Genomic DNA, 26,919 nt, shown 5'->3' with positions numbered 1-26,919 from the left:
TCAGCAGATGCCTTGTGAGCAGAGATGCTGGCTAGGATGGAAGTGCAGTCCTAATTTGCAGCAGATGTGTGTGCGCTCTCCCAGGGGCCCTGTGCTCTACTGTGCTTCTAAGGAATACACCTGACTGACATTAGAGCAGCTAGAAAGGTCAAATTGGGTCTCCTGCCAGGCCAGCAGGGCTGGTGACCTGACTAAAGGTCAGCTCACTAGGGGGTGAGCTTTTGGTGCTTGGCATCCAAGCAGAAGGTGAGCTGCAGTGATGGTGATCTGGCTGTGGGACAAGGCAGCATCCTTACCTTTTTCCCCAGGTCAGAGGCCAAATGACAGCCATGCTGCAGAGAAATCACACTTTGGTAGGTGGGGTTTGTGCTTTGAGGTAGAGCTATGTCAATGGTCCCCCAAAGCTCCCTGCATGAATGCTGCTGAGGCTCTTGGGTTCTGCATGTAATACAGTTCAGTCAGTGCATCCCAACGGCACAGGGGACACTTAGATCACCATCAGGAGCCTGCCCCAGGGTTACCTGCACATGGTGCCCCCAGGGCTGTGTGCTTGTCTCCACACTAGTCTGGGAGTAACATCTCTTTCCAGTTTGTCTGGCTGGTGACTGAGACTCCTGAGAAAGAGGACTGTATGCCTTGGAGGGCTCAGCTTGCTCGTCTCTGGAGGAGCAGCTGACGTCCTGGGTCTTGGCCAAGAGCTAATACCATCACCTCAATGGCAGTCAGCTCTGCGGTGTGAGAAACACTGATGGGAACGGATGTGTCTTTAATCTTTGAACTGCTGAAGAAGTGCCACTCATGCCATCCAGGACTGCCACAGACAGGGACTGGGAGCACAGTGGGCATGCAGGAAATAGGGAAAGTTCTCTTCAGGTACAGAAGTAGCCTTGGGATCTAAAAATACTGATGCTGTGCATTTCTGTGCATAGCACAACCTGCACAGTTTTCTGAGACAGCCTGCAAAGCGTGGGGAGGAGAGGCAGGGAAGAGAAACCTGCTCAGACCAGTAAGGAAGAGCAGCAGCAATGAGAACCCACCCAAGATAAAATGCTTCTTGGGAAATATCTGGATGCAAAAGTGGGTCTGACCTTTCTGGGGAGAGATCTGAAACTTTGAGATGCATTTTTTCCCCTCCTTTGTGTCTATGGAAGGTGTGTGTACGCTGCTTTTTAAATTCCCGTTGCAGTGCTTGCAGCCCTGGTAAGCTTCGACAGGGACAGGGTTTGTACTGGGGCTGCCAGACCTGTTGCGGCAAACGGGCCGTGGGTGCCAAAGCGCAGCGTGGTTATTCCCGCTGCTCCTGCTGCCTGCAGGCTCCTGCCCGCTGCCGAGGAGACCCCCGCAAGTGGCCCTCTGTGTCCAGCCCCTCGCCCTGGGCTGCTGCCTGCCCGCTCGCCCAGCCGGCCCCTCTCCTGGCCTTGCTCCTCCCGGCCTCAGGAGACCCCGGCCGTCCCCCGCAGCTGCCCTTGAGGGTGCAGCCTCCAGCTGCGGGCACAGCTGGGGGCCGGTCCAGCTGAGGGCACATCTGCCCCGCCGGGGCCGGCCTTCCCCGAGCCCCGGCCGGAGCGGATGGGGCCGGGGTGCGAGGTGCCGCTTCCATCTGTGCCGTGCCTGTCCTGCAGCTGCCGCCGGGAGCCGCGGGATGGAGCCTCCGGGCCGCGCCCCCGCTCCCCCCGCCCCGGCGGCAGGTATGTCCCTCCCCGCCGGCACCGCCAGCATCCCCCTCCCTTCATCCCTCCTTCCCTGCCTCCCTCCCTCCCGCCCGCCCTCCGCCTGCATGGAGAGAGCCACAGAATGGCGGAGCGAGAGAAAGGAGCTGCATCCCCGCCCGCCTCCTCACCCTTCCTGGGGCTGCACCTCGCCTCGCCCCCCAATTTCAGGTACCGGCCGCCGTCCCCCCGCGGAACCCTCTCGGGGCTGCCCCTGCCCCCTGCCCGGGGCAGCGCTCCCCGTCTGCTGCAGCCCCCGCCCGCATCGCTGCGCCGGTCCTCCGCCTCCTCCAGCGCTTCTGCCCCCTCCCCGCGCATCCCCTCGGCCCCCCGCCCCAGCCATCCCTTCTGCCCCCCGCCCCAGCCACCGCCGAGCCCCCACCGCGGACATGGCTCCAGCCCCCCATGGCTGCTCAGCCCGCCCACCCAAGCCATGTTGGCCCTCGCCCCACAGATACACCACTGCAGCTTCCCAGCCCCCTGCTTGGCCCCCACTGCCGCCCCCTTCCCTCTCTTATCTCCTCTTCCAACACCTCTTCCTCATGGAAGAAAAAAGCTCCATCTCTCTCCCCTCCCCTAGGAAAGCCTTTTTCTAGCCCTTTCCTAGAAATCCCAGGTGCTTCTGCTTCCTTCCTGCCCCTGTGAAACAGGAACCCCAAGTGAAACGGTGGGAGAGTGCCAGAATTGATCCTCTAAGCAATACCAAGTGCTCCCATCGATTTGGGATGCAGGGGGCTGTGTCTTCTCTGAGACCCAATGAGGCTTGTGCCAGAGACTTTCCGATGGCTTGGGCCAGGCCAGGGATGGAGCCTCTGGTGCCTGCTGAGGGTAGCTCTGGGACAGGGATGTGCTGGGTGGGTAAGGGAGGAGCCCTGCCCCTGCCCGCAGGTGCGGTGTTCATTTGCCATCAGGGGAGGCTCGCTGCTGCTGGCAGCCGTGCCCTCGTCAGCCATCGCTCTCTGCTTGCCTCTGCCACCAGGGGTGCTGGGGGGCAGCTGCCTGACAAGGGGGGAATAGCCCCAGATGGTTTGCATGCTGAGATTTTGGGCGGAAAGGAAGGAATGGTCCCCATTTGGGACCACGGCTAAGATCATGCCCTCCTCTGTCAGGCCCAGCCTCTGGGGCTGGGGAACCCGTGGCTCCCTGTGAGGAAACAGATGGGTGCAGTCAAGCAAAGGTGGTGTCCAGGCAATTAATATTGGAAGGGCTCTGCTTCTGGAGCCCCTTTGCTGGTGGCTCCGGGTCTTTGGCAGCTGCCTGCTATTGCAGCGCTGCCTGCCAGAGCTGCTGGGAGCTGTTGCAACATGGCTGGTGTACCCTGCAAAGCGAGCGATTAAACGCTGCCTCTGGAATCATCCACCGTGGAGAAGGGGCTTGGCCACCGAGCCGGGGGCCAGAGGCTGAGCTGCCGAGCAGCCCTGGGCCTACCAGCTGGTGCTGTCCTGGATGTAGGGGCTGGCCCCTGGGCACCCTCCTGCTCCCAAGCAAACAGCCATGCCCTGGGAGGGGGAATGAGCTGCTGCTTCTCGCTGTGCCTCAGACCTTTGGAAAAGGAGCCCCGTGTGCTGCCAGCCTGCTCCAGGGAAGAACTGACCTCGTGAAGGAGGCTGTGCAGCTGGGTGGAAAACTGGGGAATCAAGGCAGGAGTGCAAAATCTTCCCCAGGCACCAAGCTCAGAGTGTAAGCGGAAGAAAATGGAGTGATGTGTCTGAGCCTGGGGCAGGGTCTGGCAGATCAGAGGCGATGTTGTGGCGGGGAGTATCGTGCTGGGTTACGTGTCACAGCTTGGTTTGTGCACGTTCCAGGCCCTGCATCCCTGCTGCAGGGCTCAGCAAGGGACTGTCCCCCGCAGAGGAGCTGGACCCAGCAGCAATGAGTGCAGTTCAGGGTGAAGGCTCAGACCATGGCAGGCAGTGAGATGAGCCCTGCCCTCTGACCCTGCTTACTGCCTGCAGGATGAGCTGTTTCAGATTTCTGCCCTTTGGTACATGCAGCTGCACTCCCAGCTCCAAGTGGTGACATGCCAGCCCAAGCATTAGGTGATCGGTTGGCTTGAATTGAGAGGGGGCTTGGTCCTGGCCAGCAAGCAGACTGAAGCTCTGGAGAGACTGGCATAGTGGCCTGGCAGTGATGGCTTGGTGTTGTCTGAGAAGAAGTGGGAGGAAAAGGATGGTGAGGTGATCCCTCCTTTAGCCAGGAGGTCATCCAGAGGTGTCTGTTCATCATGACAAGAATAACAACATTTTAGGAGACAGCAGTAAAAAAGTCATTTTCATCCAGCCTCCCTGTTGTCCTTAAGCTTCCCAAAGCCTTGCAGTGCGGTCTGAGTTCAGTGGAGCTCTTTAACATCTTTCTCTGAGACACTGTTGCAGCTCCTTGCCCTGCCAAGGAGCTTTGCCGGTGGTCTGTGGCAGGCTTCCCTGTGAGGGGCTCTCTGGGGCCTCTCTAGGATGGGGGTTCCTCTCCCCAGCATTAGAGGGGCAGGGAGGACTGGCACAACTGGGGTGCAGCTGGATGCAGAGCCCTGCAGAGCTCACAATGTTGCCTGCCCCACTGTCCCCAGGGTTGTGGCTCTAATGTAACTGGAACCCAGGAGGGGGTCACCGACTGATCCCCTCTACCTCCTTCAGCTTTCCTGGATAAAAGCAAAGGGCATCCACCTAGCTGCTGGGCAGGAAGGCACCTAGGGGAAGGAATCCTTAGGGAGTTATTTCCATAGGTCAAGAGAGAGGGGAAACTACTCCACTACTCAGGGAGCCCTGTCAGAAATCACAGCCCTTTGGGAAGAGAGGGGGTCTCTGGGGAAAGAAGTTCTCTCCGTCTTGTCGGGAAGTTCAAAGATGCACCTTCAGGCTGGGGCAAAAATCAGTTCCAGCACTGTGGTTTGTTTTATGTGTCTGTCGTGCTCATCTGGAGCTGTCAGCAGAGCCTGTTTGGAGGCAGTGAATGAGCTGGGCGTCAGAATGGGGCTACCTGTCTTCTTGAGAGGGGAGACGAAAGGGTTGTCTTCCTCTGATGGAGAGAGAGAGAGGCGCCTTCTCATCGGTTCAAATAAAGCAGCCTCTGTGGCCATTGAGATGGAAGAAAAAGACAGAGGCCAGCCAAATATAGGTTAGTATTATTTTTTCCACCAGTGCTGGTTAAAGGACTTGCACACAGCACCTAACAGCAGAGTATGGCTTGGGCAGCTGGGCTTGTTGGAGCGCCCAGCTTCATGGCACCATGTTGCCCTGGCCAAACCCCTGCACGGAAAATCCTCTGCAGTGGCAGTGGGCTCACAGGGGATGGGATCAAGACAGGCACAGCAGCCAGGACTGATTATAAGGCTGCTCTTAGGACTGTGATCAAGCTGCTCCTGCCATGAGCAGGTAACATCTGCCTCTGTTCACGCACCCATGTGCGTGTACTGTTGCTCACAGTTCCTGAGAATCCCAGGTTTATCAGTTCTCATGCACACAGCAGGGCTGCCCACCTCCAGGTGCCTCTCAGCACACCCTTCAGGAAGACACTCATAACCTGCAAGGACAGGGTTCTCCTGCCCTCACCGATGGAGACACTCCCACATACCTGTAATGCTGTGGCCACTGGCAAGGGAAGTTGGCCAAAATACACATGTAGGTCCTGCTCAGACTTTCACTGCCAATAATGTAGCTGAGAGGACTCAGAGCTCTTTCATTTTGCTGGTATTTTTAGCCTCTTTGAGAAGCAATAGAGGAAGGAAGGGGTGTTTCCAGCACAGGGAGCAGAGGAAGGTAATGGAGAGCCTTCCTTGTATTTCCTAGGAAGTCCTGGAGCATCCATGTGAAAGGAGCAAAGGGCGCGAGTAATTCGGAGATAGAGATTTCTTTATTCGTTGCATTAATTGAGGTTTCAAGCAGATGAGGTGCCTCCAGGCAGAGCTGGTAGGGAAAATGGAGTCCTGGATGCTGTTCTTGTGGGGCTGAGTGACAATGGCCACAGTATCACGAGTGACATTCACCAGCAGTGTGGCACTGGTAGGGAGAGAGCTTATAGCAGGTCAGCTCAGCAGGGCAGTCCAGGCCCTGAGCTGGGCTCCTGTGGACATCACCCACTTTAATGTGTCCAGGAGAAAGCTGGGTCCCAGGCAGGTGGTGGGAGATGCACCCATTACTTGAAGCTCCTGGAGTGGGTGTCAGTGAGGGGCAGGAGAGCAGTGCTGTGATGGGTGGCAGTGAGGGTGCCACCCCACCTTGCGTCAGAGTGGGTGCAGCTCGTGGGGAGGGGGATGCCCTGTCCCCATCTCAGAGTCATGGTGGGTGCCTCTTCTAGACCTACTTTGGCTTCATCTTGATGGGGCAAGGAGTGAGTGGGTCTGAGAGGCATGGGGGTGGTGGAGGATTATCTGAGGCCACAGTTTGTCAGCAATACCTGATAGCCCCTCCTGGGAAAGATCCCTATTTCCTTCAGCAGCAGAAGAGAGGTGGGAGCAGCTCACCAGGTATTTCTCTGGTCCTCAGCAAGGGTTAGAGGTTGGGGAAGCCCAGGGATGATCCTGCCTGAGGCAGGAGTGGGTCTGGGGGTTAGGTGGGAGCAGACAGGGAAGGGACAGTGCTGCTCAGAAGTGCAGCTGGCCATGACGCCGTGCTGGAAACTCTGGCCTTTGCATCAGTGAGTGGCCTCGCTCCACCCTCTAAGGAGCCAGACAGATGCTCCTGTCTGTGTCCCCCTGCTGTGGGGACAGCACTGCTGCTGCAAGGGCAGGAGGAGGCCAGGTGCTGCGGGTTTCCACGATGGGGTTAGCAGATCCCCTGTGCCCACTGTGGGTGCTGAGGAGCCGAGTGCTGGAGCAAGACCAGGAGCCAGGCTGGCTGGCTGGCAGGCAGAGGCAGTCAGCATCCCCAGCAGAGTGCAGGGACTTGGCGCTGGCTCAGCCGGGGAGGTTATTTTCTTTTTATTTTTTTCTCCCCTCCAGGACAGCTGATTCCATCTATTTTTAATGAGCTTCCCCAGGTTGCGCAGTGAGGCTACAGAGCAGCACCGGCAGCCACAGACTGCGACGGGGCAGGCAGAGAGGCAGTGGGCACCCAGGGTTGGCTGTCATCTCCCTCACTACTCCCTGCAGTAGGTCTGGGATTTTTTTTTTTGGTGTGGGAGTGCGTCTCCCAGTGAAGGGGGGGGTCCTCCTCAATGCAGCTGCCCTTGAAAATGGAGTCGAGCACCGAGGAGGAGAGCTGGCTGGAAGATCAGTGGGAGAAATGGTAGGGGACCGGCTGGGCCTAGGGGAGGGGGGACTGTCCCGCGGGCATGCAGGGGAGTGAGGGGCAGCCCCTTGCTCCTGGGCACATCACCCTTCTCTGTGAGTGATGGCCACAGGACAGGAGCAAACTTGGCACGCAGTTGAGCCCGAAGTTTTCCCGGCTGCGCGGGGAGCTGTGTGCCAGCCAGGCACCGGAGTGGCAGAAGGTGTCTGGACACCTCCTGCTGTGCCCCTGGCAGCGCCGGGGCCGGGATCCCGCTCAGCATCCCCCCAGCCCCGGGAGCATGGACAGGGCTGCCTGTCCCCATCCTGGGGCGGGGGGCACTGCCACCCTGTCAGGCTGCTCCTGCAGAGCCAGGGAGCCCCTGGCAGCCCCTCGGCAATGCTGTGCCTCTCACCGGGACCCTGCAGTGCTCACTGCGCTCCCACAGCAGGGCGGGTGGAGGCCCCGAGCATTAGCAGTGGATAATGTCCCACCCTGTCGACCGTGTAACCGGAGAAGAAATCAATTTGTGCTTTGAAGGCTCATCATGAGCCTCCTGCTCCGCGTTGCCTCCCTCCCATGGGCAGCAGCAGGAGGAGGTGGGCAAAGGGGGGTCCAGTCATCCCATCCTGTGCATCCAAGGCTGTGTCCTTGCAGTGCTGCTGTGTCTTGCAGGGGCCATCTCCAGGGGTATGGTTGTTCCCAGTTGTCTTCACCCCAAGAGACCACTACTGGTGGGGTCCTCAGAAACACAGAAAGAAAGTGCTGCTTCCCCCATGGGCTTCTCCTTCTCTTTTCCCTCTCCAGGAGCTGGGACAGGGGAGATGTTACCCCTTCACGGCACTGGGTTGGTGCCACTGCAGGGGGGAGCCCCAAGATGTGCAAGCAATGCTTAAAGTGAGAGTGGGAGCTCTTCAGGTCACAGAACACCATTCTCGTTCCTTTCTCACTGCACTGCTGGGGGCCAAGCCAGAGAGGGGTGATGGGCTTGGCATAGCCCTTTCACCCAAGTGTCTCCCAGCCAGATGAGCTGGGAGCAAAGGGAAATGGTGGCAAGCAAAGCAGTGTCTGTGGCCACTCCAGACAAAACTCAGGGGCCTGAGTAGGTTGGCCAAGGACTTTTGAGTTGGTTTCTTTTATTTACCCCCGTGGTAACAGAATAAGTGAGAAGAGCACTGAGGTACCACCATGTTGAAATGTTTTAATGCTCAGAAGCCAGGAGCACCTCACCACTCCCCCGGGGCTCATCAGTACATTTTCAGCTGCTAAAAGGATCTCTCTTGTTTTGAAGGGGTGTAATGAGTCTGTGTGGCTGACAGCCCTAAGGGACCCCTGAGGTCTTGCAGACCAACTCAGTAGCATCAGTGTTCACTGTGGGATGCCCACAGTCACCCTAGGGAGGGATTTTGGTGCAGAGGGAAATCACTGCCCCCTCTTACTGCAGGCAGCTGGGCTGGGACACCCCTCCCAGCTGCAGCTCAGGGGCTGATTGTACCATGGCTGAGGGGTTTTCTGTGCTTCTAAGTTCTGTGGGTCTCGATGTGGTCACCTGTCCCAGCAGGTCCATCCTCCAGCTGTGCCCTGTCAGGACCCCCAGCCTTTCCAGTTCCTGTAACCCTGTTGGGTATCTGTGCCCAGCTGGAACACTTGCAGAGGCTCCCTGGGATGGTGAGAGTAGCACAAACCTCCTGTAATAGGGCTGGATGTACTGTCTGTTCCATGTTCTCTCAACCTGCATGTCCCTGCTGTCTTTGGTTAGGCAGGGACTGCTTTGGGACACACTCCTCCTGCCTCCCAACAGCCATGGACCATGCCAAGCCCAGCCATTCAAAGTGGACAGACCTATCCCCTCTGGGAAGGAGCTGCCTTCCCAGTCTTTCTTCTTAGCAGAGACTGGGAGATCCTCTCCCAGGGTGTCAGTGCTGCTCCCAGCCCACAGGCACCACCTCACCCTCCTGTCCACCACTGGGGCAGTGGGTGACCAGGACATCTGCACTCCCTCCAGGCTCACCCATGACATCAGCCTTGAGGAATTTGAGGATGAAGACCTCTCTGAGATCACTGATGAGTGTGGAATCAGCCTGCACTGCAAGGAGAGCCTGGCCACCCGGGTAAGTGTGATGGGGATGGGGAGAGGGAAAGGGATGGGCAGAGTGTGCCAGTGGGGCTGGCAGGACCATCAGCCCACATGCAGGACCACCAGATCCCCAGATGAGTGATGCTTTCTCAAGGAACCTACTGCCATGGCCCCAGTCCCCTCTGCTTGTCAGTGACCTCTCCTCCAGCACAGTGCAGGTCCTTTCTGAACCACCCAAACTCGAGGGACAAAAAAAAGCATCTCAAAGCATGTGTTTTGGTTCCCACTCTGCTGTAGGGGTAGGAGTTTGTTCCTCAGGGGATGAGTCCAAGGATCTGGGTGCAAATGGGAACATGGCCCCATTTGAGCAGGAGGACCAGCAAGCATCTGGCACCTGACAGGCATTCCCAGGAATCAAGGACATTTGCAAGGTGGCACCAAAGGTCCCACCTGGGCTGTGCCTCTTGTCCCTACAAGCATCCCTGGACCAGGGGATGCAGCTGGGCTGGCATGGTGAGAGCTGTCCTCTGCTCACCCAAGGTGTTCTCTCTGGCTTGCTAGCTAGCTTTAGCTAGAGCTGTTCTTTAGGAGGTCTGGAAACCTGGAGGCTCCTGAAACAGGGATGAAGGAAGTAGCTCTGATGCCAGCAGGCAGCAGGTGGAATAAAGATGGGAGCTGGGAAGCCTGTGCAAGTGCTGCAACTGGGTCCCCCATCCATCTTGGAGCATGCTGTCAAGAACCTGATGGGGTTCACACCACTGTTTGAACTTCCCTAGAAGGCCATGGGGGCAGGAATGTGGAGATAAATTCTCACATCACTCAAGGAATCACACACACACCACCTGAGACTTTCAACTGCTGGGAGCAGAGTCTCTTTGTAGTGGGCAGCTCCAGTAAGCTGACAGGTGCCCTTTTCGACCCCTCACTCAAAAAAACACATGCTTGCTCTAAGGCTGACTCCTCCTCCTTCAGACTCTACCCTAGGTTTTCTGTAGCAAAGCCCCAGGCTCAGATTTTATAAAAATAAATAGTTTAGTGGTACAGCACCAGGTCAGCTCAAGCTGGGTGTCTGTAGGGAGGGACCCTGAACAAAGAAACCCCTGGGGAAATCATACCCATACAACTCATGTACCCACCCCTCAGACACTCTCCTTGCACCTCTTGGGCCAGTGGTGATTTTTGATCTGGGGTCTTCTAACATCTTACTGGGTTCTTTCTCTGTGTCTGTGCAGGCAGGCCATACACTGTTCTTATCTTGTGGAGTTACAGCTTCTGCTGACAGCTGGAGTCTCCTTGTCTTCTGGTTTGTACTTCTGGTGCACCTGCTCGCTGGCAGAGCATGGGGAAATAAAAAAGCCCTAGGCTTGGGATAAACACTATTCAGCAACAACCACAGCAGCATCAGTGTGTTGTCAATACTCCTCTCATAAGAAAGACAAAACACAGTGCTGCACCAGCTACTAGGAAAATTACTAGGAGAATTAAGTCAATTCCAGCCAAAAACATCTCTAGGTGTAAACTCACAGCTTGTGGCCCAAGGCTTCAGCAGATCCAACTACTGATGGTAGGCAAGTAAAGCTGGGCAAACATACTAAATCACACAGTATTGTAACTCTGTGAACCCATTCTAACTCAATTCTACTTAAAACTTAATTAGTTAAGCTAAGAACTAATACCTCTCAACAGAGAGTTTCTGCATTTTGTCAACGTGTTTCATTCTAAAGCATGCAAATGCTGGAGGAGCAGCCAAGTGGTTTAAGAATCATTCTGTCCCTCAGAGGAAATACTTCCTCTGCAAAACAGATAAAGACACAGCGAGGACAGGAAAGGCACAAGAATTTGTCGCAGGTTTAAAATTAGAAAGTGAATTTGTGTCGTTTGGAATCCCTCTCTGCAGGCAGGACAGTACAGGCAGACCTCATCCTTGGGAGGTGAAGGTGTCTTGCTGTGCTCCTTGGTCTAATTCGTGACCTTCCCAGCAAAAAGTTGTCCGTTCCCAGGTATGGGGCTGCTGCTCGATATCTCTGCTCCAACTGCAGCCTCCTCCTGCTCCAGGATGTTATGACCAGACTTCCCTGGGACAGTCGGGGCTCATGGGCTGTGAATGCTGAAGGGAGGAGGGATAATGCTGCAGGGAAAACCAAGGGCAAACCCAGCACTGAGCATCCATGCAGGCACTGCCATAGCGAGGGCCCAGAATCGGGAAGATCCTCCTGCCTGCAATAGGTGAGGCAGACAGAGACTGTGGGTGTGTTGCTGGGTTCTACCCTTTACCCATCCTAGTTCTCCACTGCTGACAGCACCATCGGGCTCAGAGCAGGATTTTTATTTTTATTTTTTTCCTCTGCAGATTGACAGCCCTTGGTTGAAGTTTGGCAGGCAGGGGAAGGGGCAGGAGGGACTTGCAGCTCAAGTGCTGCAGCCCTTCCTTGAGGGGGAGGAAAAACAGTCTCTTTTACCCCTTTGAAACAGTTTACTCAGGGGTTTCTGTATCCCTGTGCTGCAATACTGAGACTCGACCCTCAGTAAAGGGTTTGCTCAGGCTCTGGGAGCGAGCCCTATGCCTTCCCTGGGGACAGCTCAGAGCTGCTTTACACAAATGTCTGGGTGCACTGAGAGTCTGCTGGAGTGGGAGGGGAATGCGAGGCAGCCGTAGGGGAAGCAGTGAGTTATTCATAAACACAGCAAAGGAGGAAGCTTATCATGCTCAGAAAAAAAGCCTACTAAAAATATGTCCAAATGGTTTATATGGGACACGGAGGATTGCCCGAGGAGCAGAACCGAAAGTGGTGACAACAATGGCTGTGAGAGGAGCTTTTCAATCCCAGATGTTGAAGGCGAGGGCCAGGGAGCTTTCCAAGCTGATTGCCATCCAGAGCGAGCTCGGGGTGACAAGGTTGCAGGATGTGGCTGATGGAAGCGGTCAGGCCCAGAGGGAGCAGCGTGGCTGGGTCTGTGTGCGGCGTGGGGAGCAGCAAATCAGTAATGACCAGCAGTCAGCATCAGCTAATTGCATCATGTGGGGCTGGCTGGGGGTGGCGAGCCAGGGACACTGGGACAGGCACGAGGGGGCTGTGCTGCTGCCCAGGGCCGGTGCCACAGAGCAGCTGCGGTTTGCAGGCTGAAGGGCTGGCCCTGGTCACCCCTGCAGGCAGCTGGGGAACGCCTGGCAGCGGAGCAATGTGAGGTGAAAGCAAGCTGCTGCTCACTGGATCACAGCAGAGCCCAGAGTGATGGGAGAGGGGGAAACAGGATCTGGGAAGCAGGGGCTGGAGTCATCCAGCTGCCCAGCAGTGAGTCTCTGGAGAGGTGGGCAGGCACAGTAACCCGACAGCAAGCAGCAAAGTGCTGACGAGGAACAAGAGGACAAGCCCTGCCTAAGGGCTGTGAAGGTGACTGCTGGACAGGGACAATCAGTGACCTTGATGAGATGGGGGGTCTGGACAGAGCTGGTTGATGACCAAATCCTGTGGCAGGAACAGGCAGCTGGTGCAGGGGTCAACACCCAAACAGAGATGGATTTTGGGGATTTTTTTGGTCCCAGAAAACCAAAGATGACCTCATTATGGGCTATTTTAGCAGCTCTTCAGAAATAGTGGCTCAGACAGACAGAAACTGCAAGGAGGCGTAGACTGATGTTTGCAAGAGGGAACCATCCACTGACAAGGACCACACCTAGTGGATAGGAGACCATGTATCAAGAATGAGGAATAAAAACATGTATGGCTGAAAAGAGCCTTAATTTCAACAAGAAGTCCCCAGTGGATGAAAAGAGAAGTGAGATAGGCTGAGGAGAGGGCTCAGAGGAGGAGCAGAGGTGTCTTTGGGCAGGAGGCCAGCTGGGAAGGAGCAGGAGCCACCAGGGCAAGGGACACAACCTCCACCTTGCCAATGGCAGCAGTCAGGTGTGTTGGGAGGGATGGTTGCAACAAAAGTACCAGACTTGGGGTTTGGCCTTGTTTTAGTGGCTTGAAGATCCAGGGTGGCAAACTCTGGTTTTAGCAAGATGGATCCCTGCAAATGGCCAGACAGATATTAATACAAGTTTAGTGTCTCATTTATTTTCCAGGAACTGTGGAAAATGGTTAATGCAGGAATGAAAAAAAAAAAAAATTAAAAAAATAAATACCTCTCTTGGAAATACCTAAGAGCATGAGAGCAAGCACCCAAAGGGAAAAATTACCAATGCAGGGCTGTGCTGAGCCTTTATGATTCTGCATGAAAAGGTCTGAAACAGCCATGAAGATATAGATATGTGGAGGGAAAAAACAGGTTTTTTCAACATAATAATACTGCTGGAAATGCCAGGGGCTTTCTCTTGATGTTCAGTGCCACTGATCCAAGTGTGCTGCTGCTGGCAGCAGCTCCCAGAAGGCCAGCAGAACCCACTGCAAAAGGGAAGCAGCTGCCATCAGCCTGTGATCCAGAGACTGGTGGGGAACTGGATGTGTGGGCTGGGAGCAAAGGATAGGGCAGCAAGGTGGCTGCTCCTTGCAGCTCTCCATGCAGCTTTTGACAGGCTGTCCCATGATGCTGCATCTGTGATCCATGGCCAGCCGTGGCTGGGCCAGGCCAGGGGCAGAGCAGCTTCTCCTGGTGCTTTGAAGCCAGCTGGTGGCAGGGAGAGGGGGCACAGTTGTGCCTTCTGCTCAGCAAGTGCCCCTTGCTTCCCTGTGCTCACATAGTGCTTTTCCCAGCTGAAGGTTTTGCCACTCCTCCTCTGACACTGAAGGCTGCAAGAGTGGGGGAGCAGGGAAGAGACTTTGATTACTCAAGCAACATTTTGCATATCACTCCACTCCTCTTGCAAGAGCCTTTCACTCCTAGGGAAGCAAGCAGCTTCCTCAGGTGGGCAGCAGCCTCCACACAGAGGATTCCCCAGCTTAGACCAGTGCTCCAGGGGTAATCCCAGTACCTCTGAATTGCAGCAGGGATCATTCTGCTCCAGCCCCCTGGCACCATGGATCACAACATTGGGACTGTCAGACTGGGACACTGGGATTTTTTGCCATTGGGATGGCAGTGTGCAGGTGGGAGGTAGGATCAGCAGGAGAACACCAGCATCACATCTGTCCCAGGAGCAGGTCTGTAAGGGAGCACAAGTGTTCCCGTGACTGCAGTGGGGACGAGGTGTGCATCTTGTGTTCATCCTGCCACAAGACCTGTGAGCTGCTCTTCCACACACCCTAATCTCTTCCACAGGGTGAAGGGACTTTGGGAAGTCACCTCACCATTGCATCTGTGCTGACACATAAGCATGCCCAAGCTGGCCTTAGGTGACATTAGCATGTTCCTAGAGGACTCCCAAGGCAGCCTGTTCCGGTAGAGCAGTGTCCTTGCAGTTAGAAAGGCTTCCTCGTGTCTAGTCCCTGCCCTTGCTTTGTGGATCACTGTAGGTTTCACTCACTTGGCAAGGTGATTGATTTCTGTGTGGTTTTGAAATCACTTTGTTGAGCTACAGGCCATAAGTAATACCTGCAGTGGCTGTAGTTTCCTCCTAGCTTTTGAACCTGGAATGCTGCACCCTGCTAGGGTGCCCTTTCCTTCACAATGACACTGATTTGCTTTTCTGCATCCTTCTGGGACTTTTCCCTCTGCGGGTTTTCCGCTGCTACAGCTACAGGATTATGGAAGCAGTATCAGCAGCAGCCTAGGTTGAATGTCACCAGCTGACTCCAATACACCCACCTTGGCTAGGTATAATCTATTCTTGGCATTTCCCTCCAGTTCTTTTCCCATGCCTCGGTTTCCTTGTTAAAATCCATGTGGTTTGTCACAGAGAGAAACACCGAACTTGTGGCATGAAGGCTAATGCTCAAAACAAGGGATTTAAATGTTAAAAGCTTCACGAGGACAAGTATTGGTGGCAGAGCTTCTCCAGTTGCTCACCCACTGCAGGACTTCAGCAGGGACACCAAGGGGAAATGACTCCTGTGAGAGGGTTTGTACTGTGCCTGCAGCAGACAGAGCCCTGTCTGTGCTGGCTTTTGTCTGACAGTTCAGGAGCTGGTAGCAACAAGAGCTCTTGGACTGGCTGCCAGAGCTGCTGGGGCTGTTTCTTCTCTTGTGACTCAAGGGGCATCCTCCATGCAGCTGGAGACATGGCTAGTATCCAGCTGCAAAAACCTGACCTTCCCCACCTCTGCCTGCTAACGAGCATGCAGTCACCACAAACAGCTGATAACACAGGGAATTCAACTCCATGATGTCAAGTTGCTGCCTTTATTGCTAGCTGCAGCAGCTTGTGCATGTGCAAGCTGCAGTTAGTGCAAGGAGGGGGCCTTGGGAAGGAAACCACTGACCTTTCAACACACACAGTGGGGACACTGGTGCCTCTTTGCCCAGCAACACAGCCACAAGGAGTGTGGTGCCTCAGCACTTGGGCCCAGCCAGGGTGGTGGGATGGGACACCTGCTCCTCACAGCCCCCACAGGCCACAGTGGCCACCCTGTTCCAGAAGGGTACAGGGAAAAGAGCGGAGCTGCCCTCCAGTCAGAGCACAGCCACCATCAGCAGGTGACTGGAGAGCCAGTGCAGGGCAAACCTCCTGTATGGCCTCGGTTTATGCAAGTGCACGGAGTGGGCAGAGAAGGCTTCTCCTAGATGAGTAAAACAAGGGGGAAAGAGCTGCTGGTCCAAGTTGGCATTACAGGGAAGGAGGAGCCTGACTCCTTTCAGAGGTGTGCACTGAAAATAGAGAGAAAAAGTAGTAGTAGTAGTAGTAGTGCAGTACGTGGTGCCACTACCCAGCATGGTGGTGGGTTCTCCACCTGTGGGGGTGTTCAGGTGTGAGGGACAAGACCCCAAGAGATCTGCTCCAGGCAGGGCGTGGAACAAGTCTGATCAAACTGATGCCATGCTTGTATGAGTCCCAGCTGCCAGGACAGGAACCAGGAAAGGGCACAGTCTGCCTTGGAAGGAAGAATCATAGAGCAGCAAAGGATCACCTGGCCAAACCTTGTGTGTGGAAAGGGAGTCTGGGTGAGACGATCTGGCACACTCTCTAGTGGCGTCTTGAAAATCTCCAGCGATGAGGGCTGTACCATTTCCCTGGGGAGGTTGTGCGGAATGGTTGTTCTCACTGTAAAAAATGTCCTTGTTATGTCGAGATGAAACCTGGGTGTGCACGTTTGTGTGCTTCGTAGCGAATGTGACGGCTGCACGTACCTACAGACAGACACCTGCCGGGGAAGCCCCGTCACTAAGGGAGGAAGGATGCTGCCCACACCTGCCTGGGGAGGCGGGGAGGGGGCGCGGGGCTCCCCGGCTGCGGGAATAACATCGCTGCCCCTTTAAAAGGCAGCGGCCGCGGGTGCCGATGCGGCGGCCCCGGCCCCCTGCCCGGCCCCGGCGGGAGGCCCGTCCCGCCCGCCCGGTGGCCTGATCGCGGGCGCTAATCCCGGCAGGGCCATGTGAGCCGGGCGGGCGGCGCGGCCCGGGCGGCGGGCGGCGGGGAGGCCAGCCGGCTGCAGGCCGAGATGCTCCAGCTCGACCTCATCGACGCGGCGGGGGACACGCCGGCCGAGGAGCAGACGGCGCCCGAGCCGCTGCAGAAAGAACCCCCGGCCGGGACCACCGAAGTCTACAGGCCGAAGCGACCCACAACCCTCAACCTCTTCCCGCAGGTGCCTCGCAGCCAGGTGAGGCGGGATGGGGGGCTCGGGGCGATCGGGTGGTGCGGAGGAGGAAGGATGCTCCCGCCGTCCGCCGGGGGCTTTTGTCTCGGGCGGATGGAGGGAGGGGGAGGGAATAGGAGGGGATGGTGGGGTTCGGCTGGAGGGGATGGTGGGGCTCGGCTGGAGGGGATGGTGGGGCTCGGCTGGAGGGGATGGGGGGGCTCGGCTGGAGGGGATGGTGGGGCTCGGCTGGAGGGGATGGTGGGGCTCGGCTGGAGGGGATGGTGGGGCTCGGCTGGAGGGGATGGAGGGGTTCGGCTCCGCTGCCCGCGATGCTCGGCAGGGCAGCCGCCCCCGCCATCCCGAGGTCCCTTCTCGCCGCCGCTCGCGTCCCCGCGCCGGGCGCGGCGCAGGCCGAGGCGGAGGGAGCGATCCGCGGGCCCGGAGCTCCCCGGGTGCCGGGGAGCTGAGCACGCCCTGCCCCGAGCATCCCAGCACTGCGCTCGGGGGTTCTTTGAGGGGGCTCAGGCGCCGGGTGGGTCCTTCTTTCGTCTGTGCTGCCGAGCTGCAGAGGGAGCGCGCCAGGAATGGTGTCGGGACTGAGATGTGCCCCAGCAGGGTCCGGGTGGCCTGGCACAGAGCCGTGCCCCAGGGACAGGGTGGGAGCTGCGAAGGGCTCCCCTGGGATGGGGAGCAAACGAGGCATGGCCACGGAACGCGTGAATGAGCCATCGTCGGACGGGGCATCACGCCACGGGCTGGCGAGCCCAGGGCCGGCACCAGCAGCTGGCTGGGCTCCAGCAGCCCCTGGTTGGGGCAGCACCAGCTCTAGGGCACATTGGTGACACCAGGTGCCCCATGCCTGGCAGAGGGAACCTGGTGGCCTCAGCTCCTGAGTGGTGGTGCCTGGCAAGAGAAGCATTAATGTCAGAATTAACGTACAAAATCTGAGAGACGGAAAAGCAACGCCCAAAATGGTGGCCAGGAGGACAAGGGGGTGCTGTTGTCTTGCTCACTCAAATTTTGTAAAGATTTTGGATGGCTTTAGCCAAGACTGCCTGCCCCACACAGCCATGGTGTTACTCTGGGGTGGATGATGTTCTGGTGCCCTGCATGCTGACCACCCAGGCAGCAGCTGGAGTCCCTTTGCTCTGTCGCTTCTGCAAACTTCACAAACCCACACAAAGTGCGCGACGTGCAGGGTTATTTTTGCCACCCTCCTCCATTCAGCTCTGCCTTCTGCCAAGTAGGAGGATTTTCGTGGCGGTGACGTTCAGCCGAGGAGCATGAAGTGAGAGGCAGGTGTCCCCGTGGGTGACAGATGGGGAGTAGTCGGAGCTGGGTGTCATCAGCCCAGCACCGGCAGCTGATGCCAGCTCTCTGCCTGAGGCCATGGGTGGGAGGAGGAGGAGGAAGGCACAGAGCCAAGGATAGGCGCCCGCAGGCAGCTGGCACCAGGGACAAAGGCAGCAGGGCTGGGGAGGCGGGGGGAGCTCCACTGAGCATAATGGACAAGGGGACAGCAGCAGCCTTGTCCCACCCTGTGCAGGGACCCCAAGGAGCAAATGGTATTATGTGGCAGCCACATCCAGCTGGGGGAGGTGGGGAACAGCAGGGCCCTCTCCCAGGCACTCAGTCCCAGCCAGTGTCCGGGGGTGGGAGCAAGCGTCTGGAGAGGAATGGGGGTGGGAGGAGTTGCAGAAATGGTAAGCTGGAGAAGCTGATGGTCCCCTTGCCAAGGAGATGGTGGAGGCTGTGGAGCTCACTGGGAGGTGTGGGCACAGCTGAGCTGAGGACATGGGGAATGGGAGAGGGGGCTTTGCTGCAGCTGGAAATGGGAGCCTGGAGCCAGCGGGGATGGTGGCACAGGAGTGCAGCATGGCTGGCCAGGTAGGACTGTGCTGTTGGTAAGATCTAGTGAGAAGTTGTCTGTAAAGTGCTTGGAGTTCCTGTTCTGGATGCCTACCTCTAGCCAGAGGCACCTTCTCCCTGTCTACATGCGGTGCCCTGAGGAGAGGACAGGGCACAGGGCATCCCTTGGGGACCAGCCTGAAATCTGTCTCCACTTGTGTGAGACGCTGCATCCCCTTGACCTGCCCAGCTCCCTTCTCCTATAAGCAGTCAGAAGAGAGACTGTGGCCATGCATCCTCTCTTGAATGCCCAGCTAGGGCACCAGGCACTCTGCCAGACAGGGTATTCACAAAGCAAGGCATCATCCCAGCTTCTGCTCTTGTGAGGCCAGGATCCAGCCTGAAGGTTTCTCAGTTGGTTCTGGGCACTCTATGATCATTATCCCAGGCAGGTAGCCTGGAAACGGTGAGAGGAACATCCCCAGCTTCCCAGAGGGCAAGAAGCAGCTGTTGTGACTGGCCAGGTTCATCCTCTAAGACTTTGTGAATGCCTCTCCACCCTGGTGGGGCATTACAGACCCCTGAGTGCCCTGTCCCTGTGGGGATGGGTGGGCTCAGCGGGCTGTGCCTGCCGCACTGCTGCCTCCTGTCCCAGTGCAGGCAGCCAGGCTGGCTTGTGTGTGCTGGCCCCGTGGCACTCTGCACGCAGAGGCCGTCACTGTGACAGCTTGCCTGGCCCACATCCCGGCCCATCGTGTCCCTGGGAAAGACTAGCAGGGACATGCTGTTATTTGCCTTGGCACAGGAGGGACTCATGGAGACCATGGTGGGAGGCTGCCAAAGCTCTGTGAAGGGGGTTTCTCCCTCCCCACACGGAGGCAGGGATCTGGCAGGCATGGTTCAGCAGTGTGTGACATGACGGAATTTTGGGGCAAAGGCTTCCTTCACGTTGGTGGGGAAGCAAAGTAAGGACAGGGCAGCTCCTGTGCTGCTGGGAACAGCTGTGGGTTGGTGATAAGACCGTGAGAAAATCCAGGGAGTCCCAGCGGGGCTTTGGTACTTAAGCAAAAACTAGCAGTGGAAAATGCCACTGCTGCAGCTGGGGCAGAAACACTCAGTGCCCCATAGGAGGGGCTGGGGGAGTGCAGACAGGGAGAACTTGGGGATGGAGGAGTGGATGAAGGCTGGCCCTGCACCAGGCAGGATGTCACACCCTGAGGAGGTGGGCAGGGAGGACTTGTCCCCCATCTGCAGGGGGGCCCTCATTAGAGGGGACTCGCTGCACTTTGGTCCCCCTGGCTCTTGCAGTAAGGCCAAACATATGTTTCCTTGTGGACATGCATGGCCAGCCCCCCAGGGCTGGGCAAGCAGGGCACAGCACCCATAGAAACTTGCCCAAACATGGGGAGCATGGATGGCCTGATCCTGCCTCTCCTCTCCAGCTACTGAGGATTGAAATCTGCTGGTGAACTCTGTGTGTGTGTGTGTGTGTGTGTGTGTGTGTGTGTGTGTGCATGTACAGGTTTGACTACAGACACACTATCTGTGTATGCCCCTGTGAGCACCCAATAAGGATCTCTCCAGGGACAGACATCAGTCTGTCCAGTAGCTGGCTTCCAGCTGAGCAGCACCACAACACCTGGTTTTTGGGATTTTCCCCATTTCATTAAGCTGAGTGGTTTGAAGGTAGACAGGGCTGGCAGGATGGGAGCAAAGCATGCAGGCAGGCTCAGGTCTTGAGCTTTTTGTCTTAGGACTGTCCAGCTATGGGCTTCTGCAGCCGAGTTTCCCCTGGTGGGTGAATGCAGCCCAGCTGGCTGCTTGCACACCCTGCTGCAGCCATCATGCCAGCTCTTGCAGCAGCAGCAGCAAGATGAAATGTGGGGCTGGTGGGGGTCTCTCTGAGCATCATGTGCCCCAGCATGCCCAGCTGAGCAGGGTCAGGGAGGAATGGGTGCCGCTGTGCCACATGCTGTTTACTGAACGGGCTATAAGGCAGCTTTGTTCTTCTCCTCAGGACACTCTGAATAACAACTCTCTGGGGAAAAAGCACAGTTGGCAGGAGCGGGTGTCCCGGTCGTCGTCCCCTCTGAAAACGGGTGAGTTCTCAGGCTTTTGGCCAGGGTCAGCTCCTTGCACCCTTTCGAGGTGCTCAGGAGCCTGAGGCAGGTGGTGCTGGAGCAGGAGGTTGGGGAAGACGTACCATGTGGATGCAGGGTGCATGTCCATCTTGCTCTCTACAATTACCAGAAAGGAGATTGTTAGTGAGCTGGGAGTTGCTCTCTTCTCCCAAGGAGCAAGCAGTAGGATGAGAGGAAATAGCCTCAAGTTGCACCAGGGAAGGTCTAGATTGGATATTAAAAAACATTTCTTCATTGAAAAGTTGATCAAGCATTGGAGCAGGGAAGTGCTGGAATCACCATCCCTGGAGGTGTTCAAATCCAAAATTGTATAGATGTGGTGCTTAGAGACATGGTTTAGTGGTAGACTTGACAGTGTTAGTGGTGGGACTTGAGAAACTAAGAGGTCTCTTCCGACTTAAATGATTCTGTGAGTCTGGGTGGCATCCCTGGACACCTGCCCTGTCAGGGAGCATCCCCCTCTGTGTGACTGTCTACGCTGCTCTCCTCTCCCTACAGGTGAGCAGACCCCTCCCCATGACCACGTTTGCCTGAGTGATGAGGTCAATCACCAAAACAGCACAACCTCCACCAAAGACCGGGGCACATCCACGGAGAGCCCATGCCGGCGCACAGCAGCCACACAGATGGCCCCAGCCTGCGTTGCCTCGTCCCGGCCGCCCGAGAAGCACCAGGCCACCAGCCGGGCCCCACCACATGGTGCCAGCGTTGTGGTGGTAACGAGGGGCCCCGAGGCCCACCGGGACCGCATCCGCTACCAGACGGATGTGAGGCTGGAGGCCACAGAGGAGATCTACCTGACGCCCGTGCAGAAGAACTCAGACCCCCTGGAGACTGACAAGCCGTTCCTGTCTCAGTCCAGTGAGAACCGCATGTCCATCAGCTCTGACATTGACACCTCCAGCTATTCAGCCCTGGCAGGGAAAACCAACCCCTCCATCAGCGAGGAGGACGAGGTGCTGGACTACATGTCCTCCCCCGACAAGACAAACCTGCCCAGGGCCTCCTGTGGTGGTGGCAATGGTGGCTCCCGGCCAGGGCACAACCTTCAGAGAGCCTCCGTGAGTTCGGACACCAGTGCCCTCTCCTATGACTCTGTCAAATACACGCTGGTGGTGGATGAGAACGTGCAGCTGGAGCTGGTCAGCCTCAAACAGTGCTACTCAGGCTACAGTGATGAGAGCGACTCGGCCACAGTCTACGACAATTGCATCTCTTCACCCTACGAGTCGGCCATTGGCGAGGAGTACGAGGAGGATGCGCTGAAGCGTGACTCAGTCTGCCTCTCCGAGGACTCCACCCCCGAGGCAGACATCCACTTCTCCAAGAAATTCCTCAATGTCTTCATGAGTGGTCGGGCACGCTCCTCCAGTGAGTGCTGGGCACTGCAGGGAGGTGGGCTGGTGGCTGCCTGCCTGGGCAGCCCTGCCTGTCTCTGGTACATGCTCAAGAGATGGGAAGCCACCAGGAGACATCAGCCCCAGTTCTGTTTGCTGCAGCCTGTGGCTTTGTCCTTGGTGGTCCAGCAGGCATAGTGGGGCTCAGAAGAACTTTGTGAGTGTCAAGCGGGGGTGGCAGTAGGTGTTTGAGGCTGCACTGAGGCTTGCCTGAGGTATAGCCATGCTGAGGGGGAGGCTAAGCAAACTCACAGTGGGCCATCGTATTCCTGGCATGCCATACTCCTCTCCAAGCACAGAAGAGCACTGGTGGAATGTTCCAGCAGGCAGGGTTTCCCACGGTGTGGCTGGTCCCATGCAAGTGTCACAGCTGTTTGGGGTGGTCTGTGTGGGGAGGTCTTGTTCCCAGTGGGGGCAGATGGGCACCAGCGCAGCGGCTTCAGCCATGCCACTCCCTCCTGTGGCGCCACACGGCTTTGTCCTGGATGTGCCATCTTGCAGGAGCCTCAGCAGATGGCCTGGCCAATGTCCTTCTCCTGGTTGTGATGCTGATCCTTCAATGCTGACATGTCCTCCTCTGCCTTTTTCCCCAGGTGCCGAGTCCTTTGGGTTGTTCTCCTGCATGATCAACGGGGAGGAGCAGGAGCAGACTCACCGTGCTGTCTTTAGGTGAGCTTGCAGGCACAGGCAGAGTACCCAGCCTCTACCAGGGGAGAGCTGGTGCTGCACTCCCACCAAGGTGGGGCTCGCACAAGCCTGAGTGCTTCCGGTGTGGGAAGCCCTGGTGAACAAACCAGTGCCTGTAGCTGCCCTGCCCAGGAGCACCATTTGCCCAGGCTGCTGCATGGGCAAGACCTCCAAGGGCAGTCAGGGCCTCTGAGGAGCAGCTTGGGTGGTGCAATAGGAGATACCCTTGCATTAGGTGCCAGGATGCTGCTTCCTGTTGAGCCCAAACCTCCCCTGGTGCTTTATTTAGCATGTCAGGTCCCCATGGCTACCAGGACACTGCCTGGGTTGGTGGTGGGTGCCCCAGCAGTGTGCCAGTGAGAAGGCCACCAGCACTGCTAGCCAGCCAGCTGCTAGTGCCTCTCTGCTCAGGTTTGTGCCTCGCCATGCGGACGAGCTGGAGCTGGAGGTGGATGACCCTTTGCTGGTGGAGGTGCAGGCAGAAGATTATTGGTATGAGGCCTACAACATGCGCACAGGAGATCGGGGCATCTTTCCTGCCTACTATGCTATTGAAGTCACCAAGGACTCAGACCACATAACAGGTACCAAGCCTCTGTGTGCAGCCTGCTGATGTCCCCACCTTGTACCACATCCTCCCTGCTGAGCAGTCTGGTGCTGAGCAGGGGGCTGGGGGGAGGACCAAACCGGGCATTCAGCAGGGAGCGATGAGCAGGTTCTGCTGTGATGCTGGGAGTTGGTACCTGGTGTTGAGGGAAGCTTTTCCTGGGCAGGGAAAAGCACAGGGTTTGGAAGACAGAGAGGGAAGGTGAAGCTCAGCCCACATACCTGGTCACTGGAGATGATCCCTGCCATGTGCTCTCTCTTCCAGCTCTGGCCAAGAGTAGTGACTGGGTGGACCAGTTCCGGGTGAAGTTCCTTGGCTCCGTGCAGGTTCCCTACCACAAGGGCAATGATGTGCTCTGTGCGGCCATGCAGAAGGTATGGAGTGTCCCACTCCATCCCAGGGAGCAGGAGTGCCTGCTCCTTCTGCCAGCAGGGCAGAGCCTCGGTGGGGAATCATCATCACTGCTCATGAGTCCCACGGCTTTGTCTCTCTCTCTCTCCTGCAGATTGCCACCACGCGCCGCCTCACTGTGCACTTTAACCCACCCTCCAGCTGCGTCCTGGAGATCAGTGTGCGCGGGGTCAAGATTGCTGTGAAAGCTGATGACTCCAAGGAGCACAGCAAGGTAGTGCCCCGCTCCCTGCTCGTCTCATCCCTTCCCTGATTGCTGCTCTGAACTGCCTCATGCCCTCTGTGCTGCAGGCCATGATTGCATATGAAAATTAAGGGTCTCCACCCACATCTGAGGGTGTGAGAAACACCATCATCAGCATTTTAGGACAGGAGGTCCCCTGTGCCTCAGCAGGCCCCAGCTCTGGGCAGTACTGCCAGCTGATGCTCTCACAGCTGCCAGGCATGTCACTGTGCTGGGATGCTGCGAGCTGAGCCATACCCGGTAATCTGTCAGCTGCTTCTAAACCTTTCTGCTACTATTTTGAGTGGTGTCCTCCAGATCTGCCCTGTAATCTCTTTATCTGGCAAGGGCAAGCTGCTGATTAGCATTCTGCATAAGTAGCCTAGTAAAGCACATTGGGATGCTGAGGAGAGGAAAGTGAGGGCTTTGCAGTAAGCTGTTGGGAAACCTCCCGTAGCTGGGGGATAGGAGTAGCTCATGGCTCTGAAGTGCTGTGACAGAGCTGGGTTGAGGTTTCTACAAATCTTGCCTGTATCTAGAGGATGCCATCAACTTAGTTGCTCTTTAGACTTATGTAAGTTTTCATTTCTGGTTGGGACCCTTTGACACCCAGGCTTGAATGGACTTATTTAGTTCTAAGTTATCTTCTTTCATTATCTTCATTCATCTTCTATATCCTGGTGTTCGTGAGAGCCTTTTTAGTGAAGGAGGGCTGTGTGTGCTGCTGATCAGCAGCACTGACTCTAGCCCAAGTACAGTCTGACTCAGGGCCCCCAGGGAAATCCTGCAGGAGCTACTGGCGGTAAAGGCAGCTGGGGTGAGAGCCAGCAGAGCTGCCTGGAAAAGCTCCTTTTGTTCAGGTGATTGGAGCAATCCTGAAACTGCTGCTGATAGCAGTCCAGGATTAGGCTCCAATTAATTTCAGTCTTCAGTCTCCAAGTGCATATTTCCAGTGGCCAGAGACCAGCTGCACTGCAGGGGGTGGGGAGAAAAGCTCTGACAGTTCTCCCCTCTCTCTCTCTCTCCCCCAGGTAAACAAGTGTAGCCATTTTTTCCAGCTGAAGAACATTTCCTTTTGTGGGTACCATCCAAAGAACAACAAGTGAGTAGCAAGGAAGCGTAGTGCAGCTCTCGACCCCAGTAGCTCAGCAGCGAGGCTTTGCTGCCTTCCTGCTCCCTGTGGGTAGCACGACTGGAAGGAAAGAGGAGGTTTCCAAGAGCCCTGGCTTGGAGGGCTCCCCTTCCCCTGGGAGCCCAGTGCTGAAGTTCTGGCCATGGGCTGTGGCAAGACCCTGGGGTGGCCACCAGGATTTATCAGAGGGGTTTCAGGTCCCAAATCCCTGTGCTTTAGGGTGGGTACACCTCAGAGATGCTGGGGTACCTGCGCCTGCTGATCTGCTGGTCCAGTCACATCCACTTTCTTTGCCCTCAGATATTTTGGGTTCATCACCAAGCACCCTGCTGACCACAGATTTGCCTGTCATGTCTTCGTCTCGGAGGAGTCCACGAAGCCACTGGCAGAGTCTGTAGGGTGAGTCCTTGATGGGCAGGGAAGGCTGGCTCATAAAAGGCAGGAGGAACAAGACAGCCAGGCTGAACCCTGCCATCTCCCCCTACATGGGGGGCTTGGATCTGGCCCCAGGCTGGCACCTCTTCCTTACGTGAGGTGCTTGGCATGAGAGCCAAGCTGACAGGGCTATGGGCACCGTATTCCTGACAGTACTGGAACAAGTCCCAGTGCAAGGCTTTGCAGGCAGATGGCTGAAAGTCATGCACTGCAGGGAATCAGAGCAAGGATGGAGACCCTGTGGCTCTGATGGCAGCTCTGGGGCTAATGCAGAAGAGGTCAGGGGCTGGGGGGTCAAAGAGGCCACAGGGTAGGGGGTGAGGGTCAGGATGGAAACAAAGATCTACAATGGCCTTGTGGGGAGGCTGCTGCTAAGCTTTGCCTGGTGCTGTGTTGCAGGAGGGCTTTCCAGCAATTCTACAAGGAGTATGTGGAGTACACGTGCCCCACAGAGGACATCTACCTGGAGTAGGGGCTGGCACAGGCACCTCCTGCACAGCCAGGGCTGCAGTCTCGCCCCTTCCCCGTGTCGTGCATGGACAAGAGCTGCTTTGAGCCTGGAGGAGGAGCGGGCCCGGGGCAGGGCTCCCCGGGGCACGGAGTGCCGCCTCTTTTCGTGACTCCCCTTCCTCGGGCTGGGGGGACGGGAGGGGGGAGGGCTGGACAAATTGTGTTTATTGTACAAAATACTCTTAGTTTATTCTATTGGAGAAGCACCCGCTGGGTGCCCTGCTTGTGAGCAGTTGTGGGGGGGCAGTAGCGTGCTCGTGCCCTTTCCAGCTGCAGGCTGGGGTGACAGCATCTCCTCCTTGTGACCATGGCACAGCTTCCCGTCACATCCATCTGGGGTGACTTTTAATTGCGGTGGCAGAGTCAGTCTCTTGCAGTATGATGACATAGCAGCTACAGAAAACAAGACCCACATGCTGGCTCCTGCCTGGGAGATGGGATCACCTCCCTGCCAGGCCCTGGGGAGATTGCTGCTGGGCAGAGGTGACAGAGGAAGCCCCAGTCTCTCCTCTTCCAGAGCCAGAATGAGATGAGACAGATTTCCCCTGCCTCTGTCCCCATCCCCCCCTTCCATCTTATATCCAGGCCCTGGGGAGAGAGAAAAATTCCCCTCATACCTCCCTGCAGTAACTATACCTTCAGGAGGGAAACCTTTCTCTGCCCCTTTCCCCTCTCCCCCAAGCTGCAGGTGGCAGAGGCAGGGCAGGGCCACCCCAGCTCAGTGGGGCTCAGCCCCTGCACAAAGCTGGGTGTCTGCCCAAAATGGGGCAGGGAGGGGCTAAAGGCTGCAGGGAGCCGTGCAAAGCACCAGGGAGACAGAAGAGCTCTCCCAGCCCCTGTCCCTGCAGCCAGTGGTCTCTGTGCTTCAGCTGGATCTGCTGTGATGGCAACAACTATTAAATATGATGGTTCATGGAGCAGA

General features: G+C 56.9%; 1 protein-coding gene across 3 annotated transcripts; it reads left to right on the top strand.

The window, feature by feature from the left end:
* Window positions 1-1,763: 1,763 nt before the first annotated feature.
* MAPK8IP1 (mitogen-activated protein kinase 8 interacting protein 1) lies at window positions 1,764-26,919 on the top strand. Of its 3 annotated transcripts, XM_033515046.1 has the most exons (13): window positions 6,843-6,928; window positions 8,916-9,021; window positions 14,637-14,641; window positions 16,405-16,627; window positions 20,472-20,553; window positions 21,094-21,966; window positions 22,586-22,661; window positions 23,091-23,263; window positions 23,551-23,660; window positions 23,792-23,911; window positions 24,952-25,022; window positions 25,353-25,451; window positions 25,887-26,919. In XM_033515046.1, the coding sequence occupies exons 1-13, from the start codon at window positions 6,858-6,860 to the stop codon at window positions 25,957-25,959; spliced, it is 2,082 nt and encodes a 693-aa protein (XP_033370937.1). In that variant the 5' UTR covers window positions 6,843-6,857; the 3' UTR covers window positions 25,960-26,919. The 3 variants fall into 3 exon arrangements, with proteins under 3 accessions (XP_015487270.1, XP_033370937.1, XP_033370936.1); XM_015631784.3 differs by lacking the exons at window positions 6,843-6,928; window positions 14,637-14,641 and adding an exon at window positions 1,764-1,880 and having other exon boundaries at window positions 16,394-16,627; XM_033515045.1 differs by lacking the exon at window positions 14,637-14,641 and having other exon boundaries at window positions 6,861-6,928; window positions 16,394-16,627.

The sequence above is a fragment of the Parus major genome, chromosome 5, assembly GCF_001522545.3.
Source record: "Parus major isolate Abel chromosome 5, Parus_major1.1, whole genome shotgun sequence".
Classification (NCBI taxonomy): domain Eukaryota; kingdom Metazoa; phylum Chordata; class Aves; order Passeriformes; family Paridae; genus Parus; species Parus major.
This window is presented reverse-complemented; position numbering and strand designations above follow the sequence as displayed.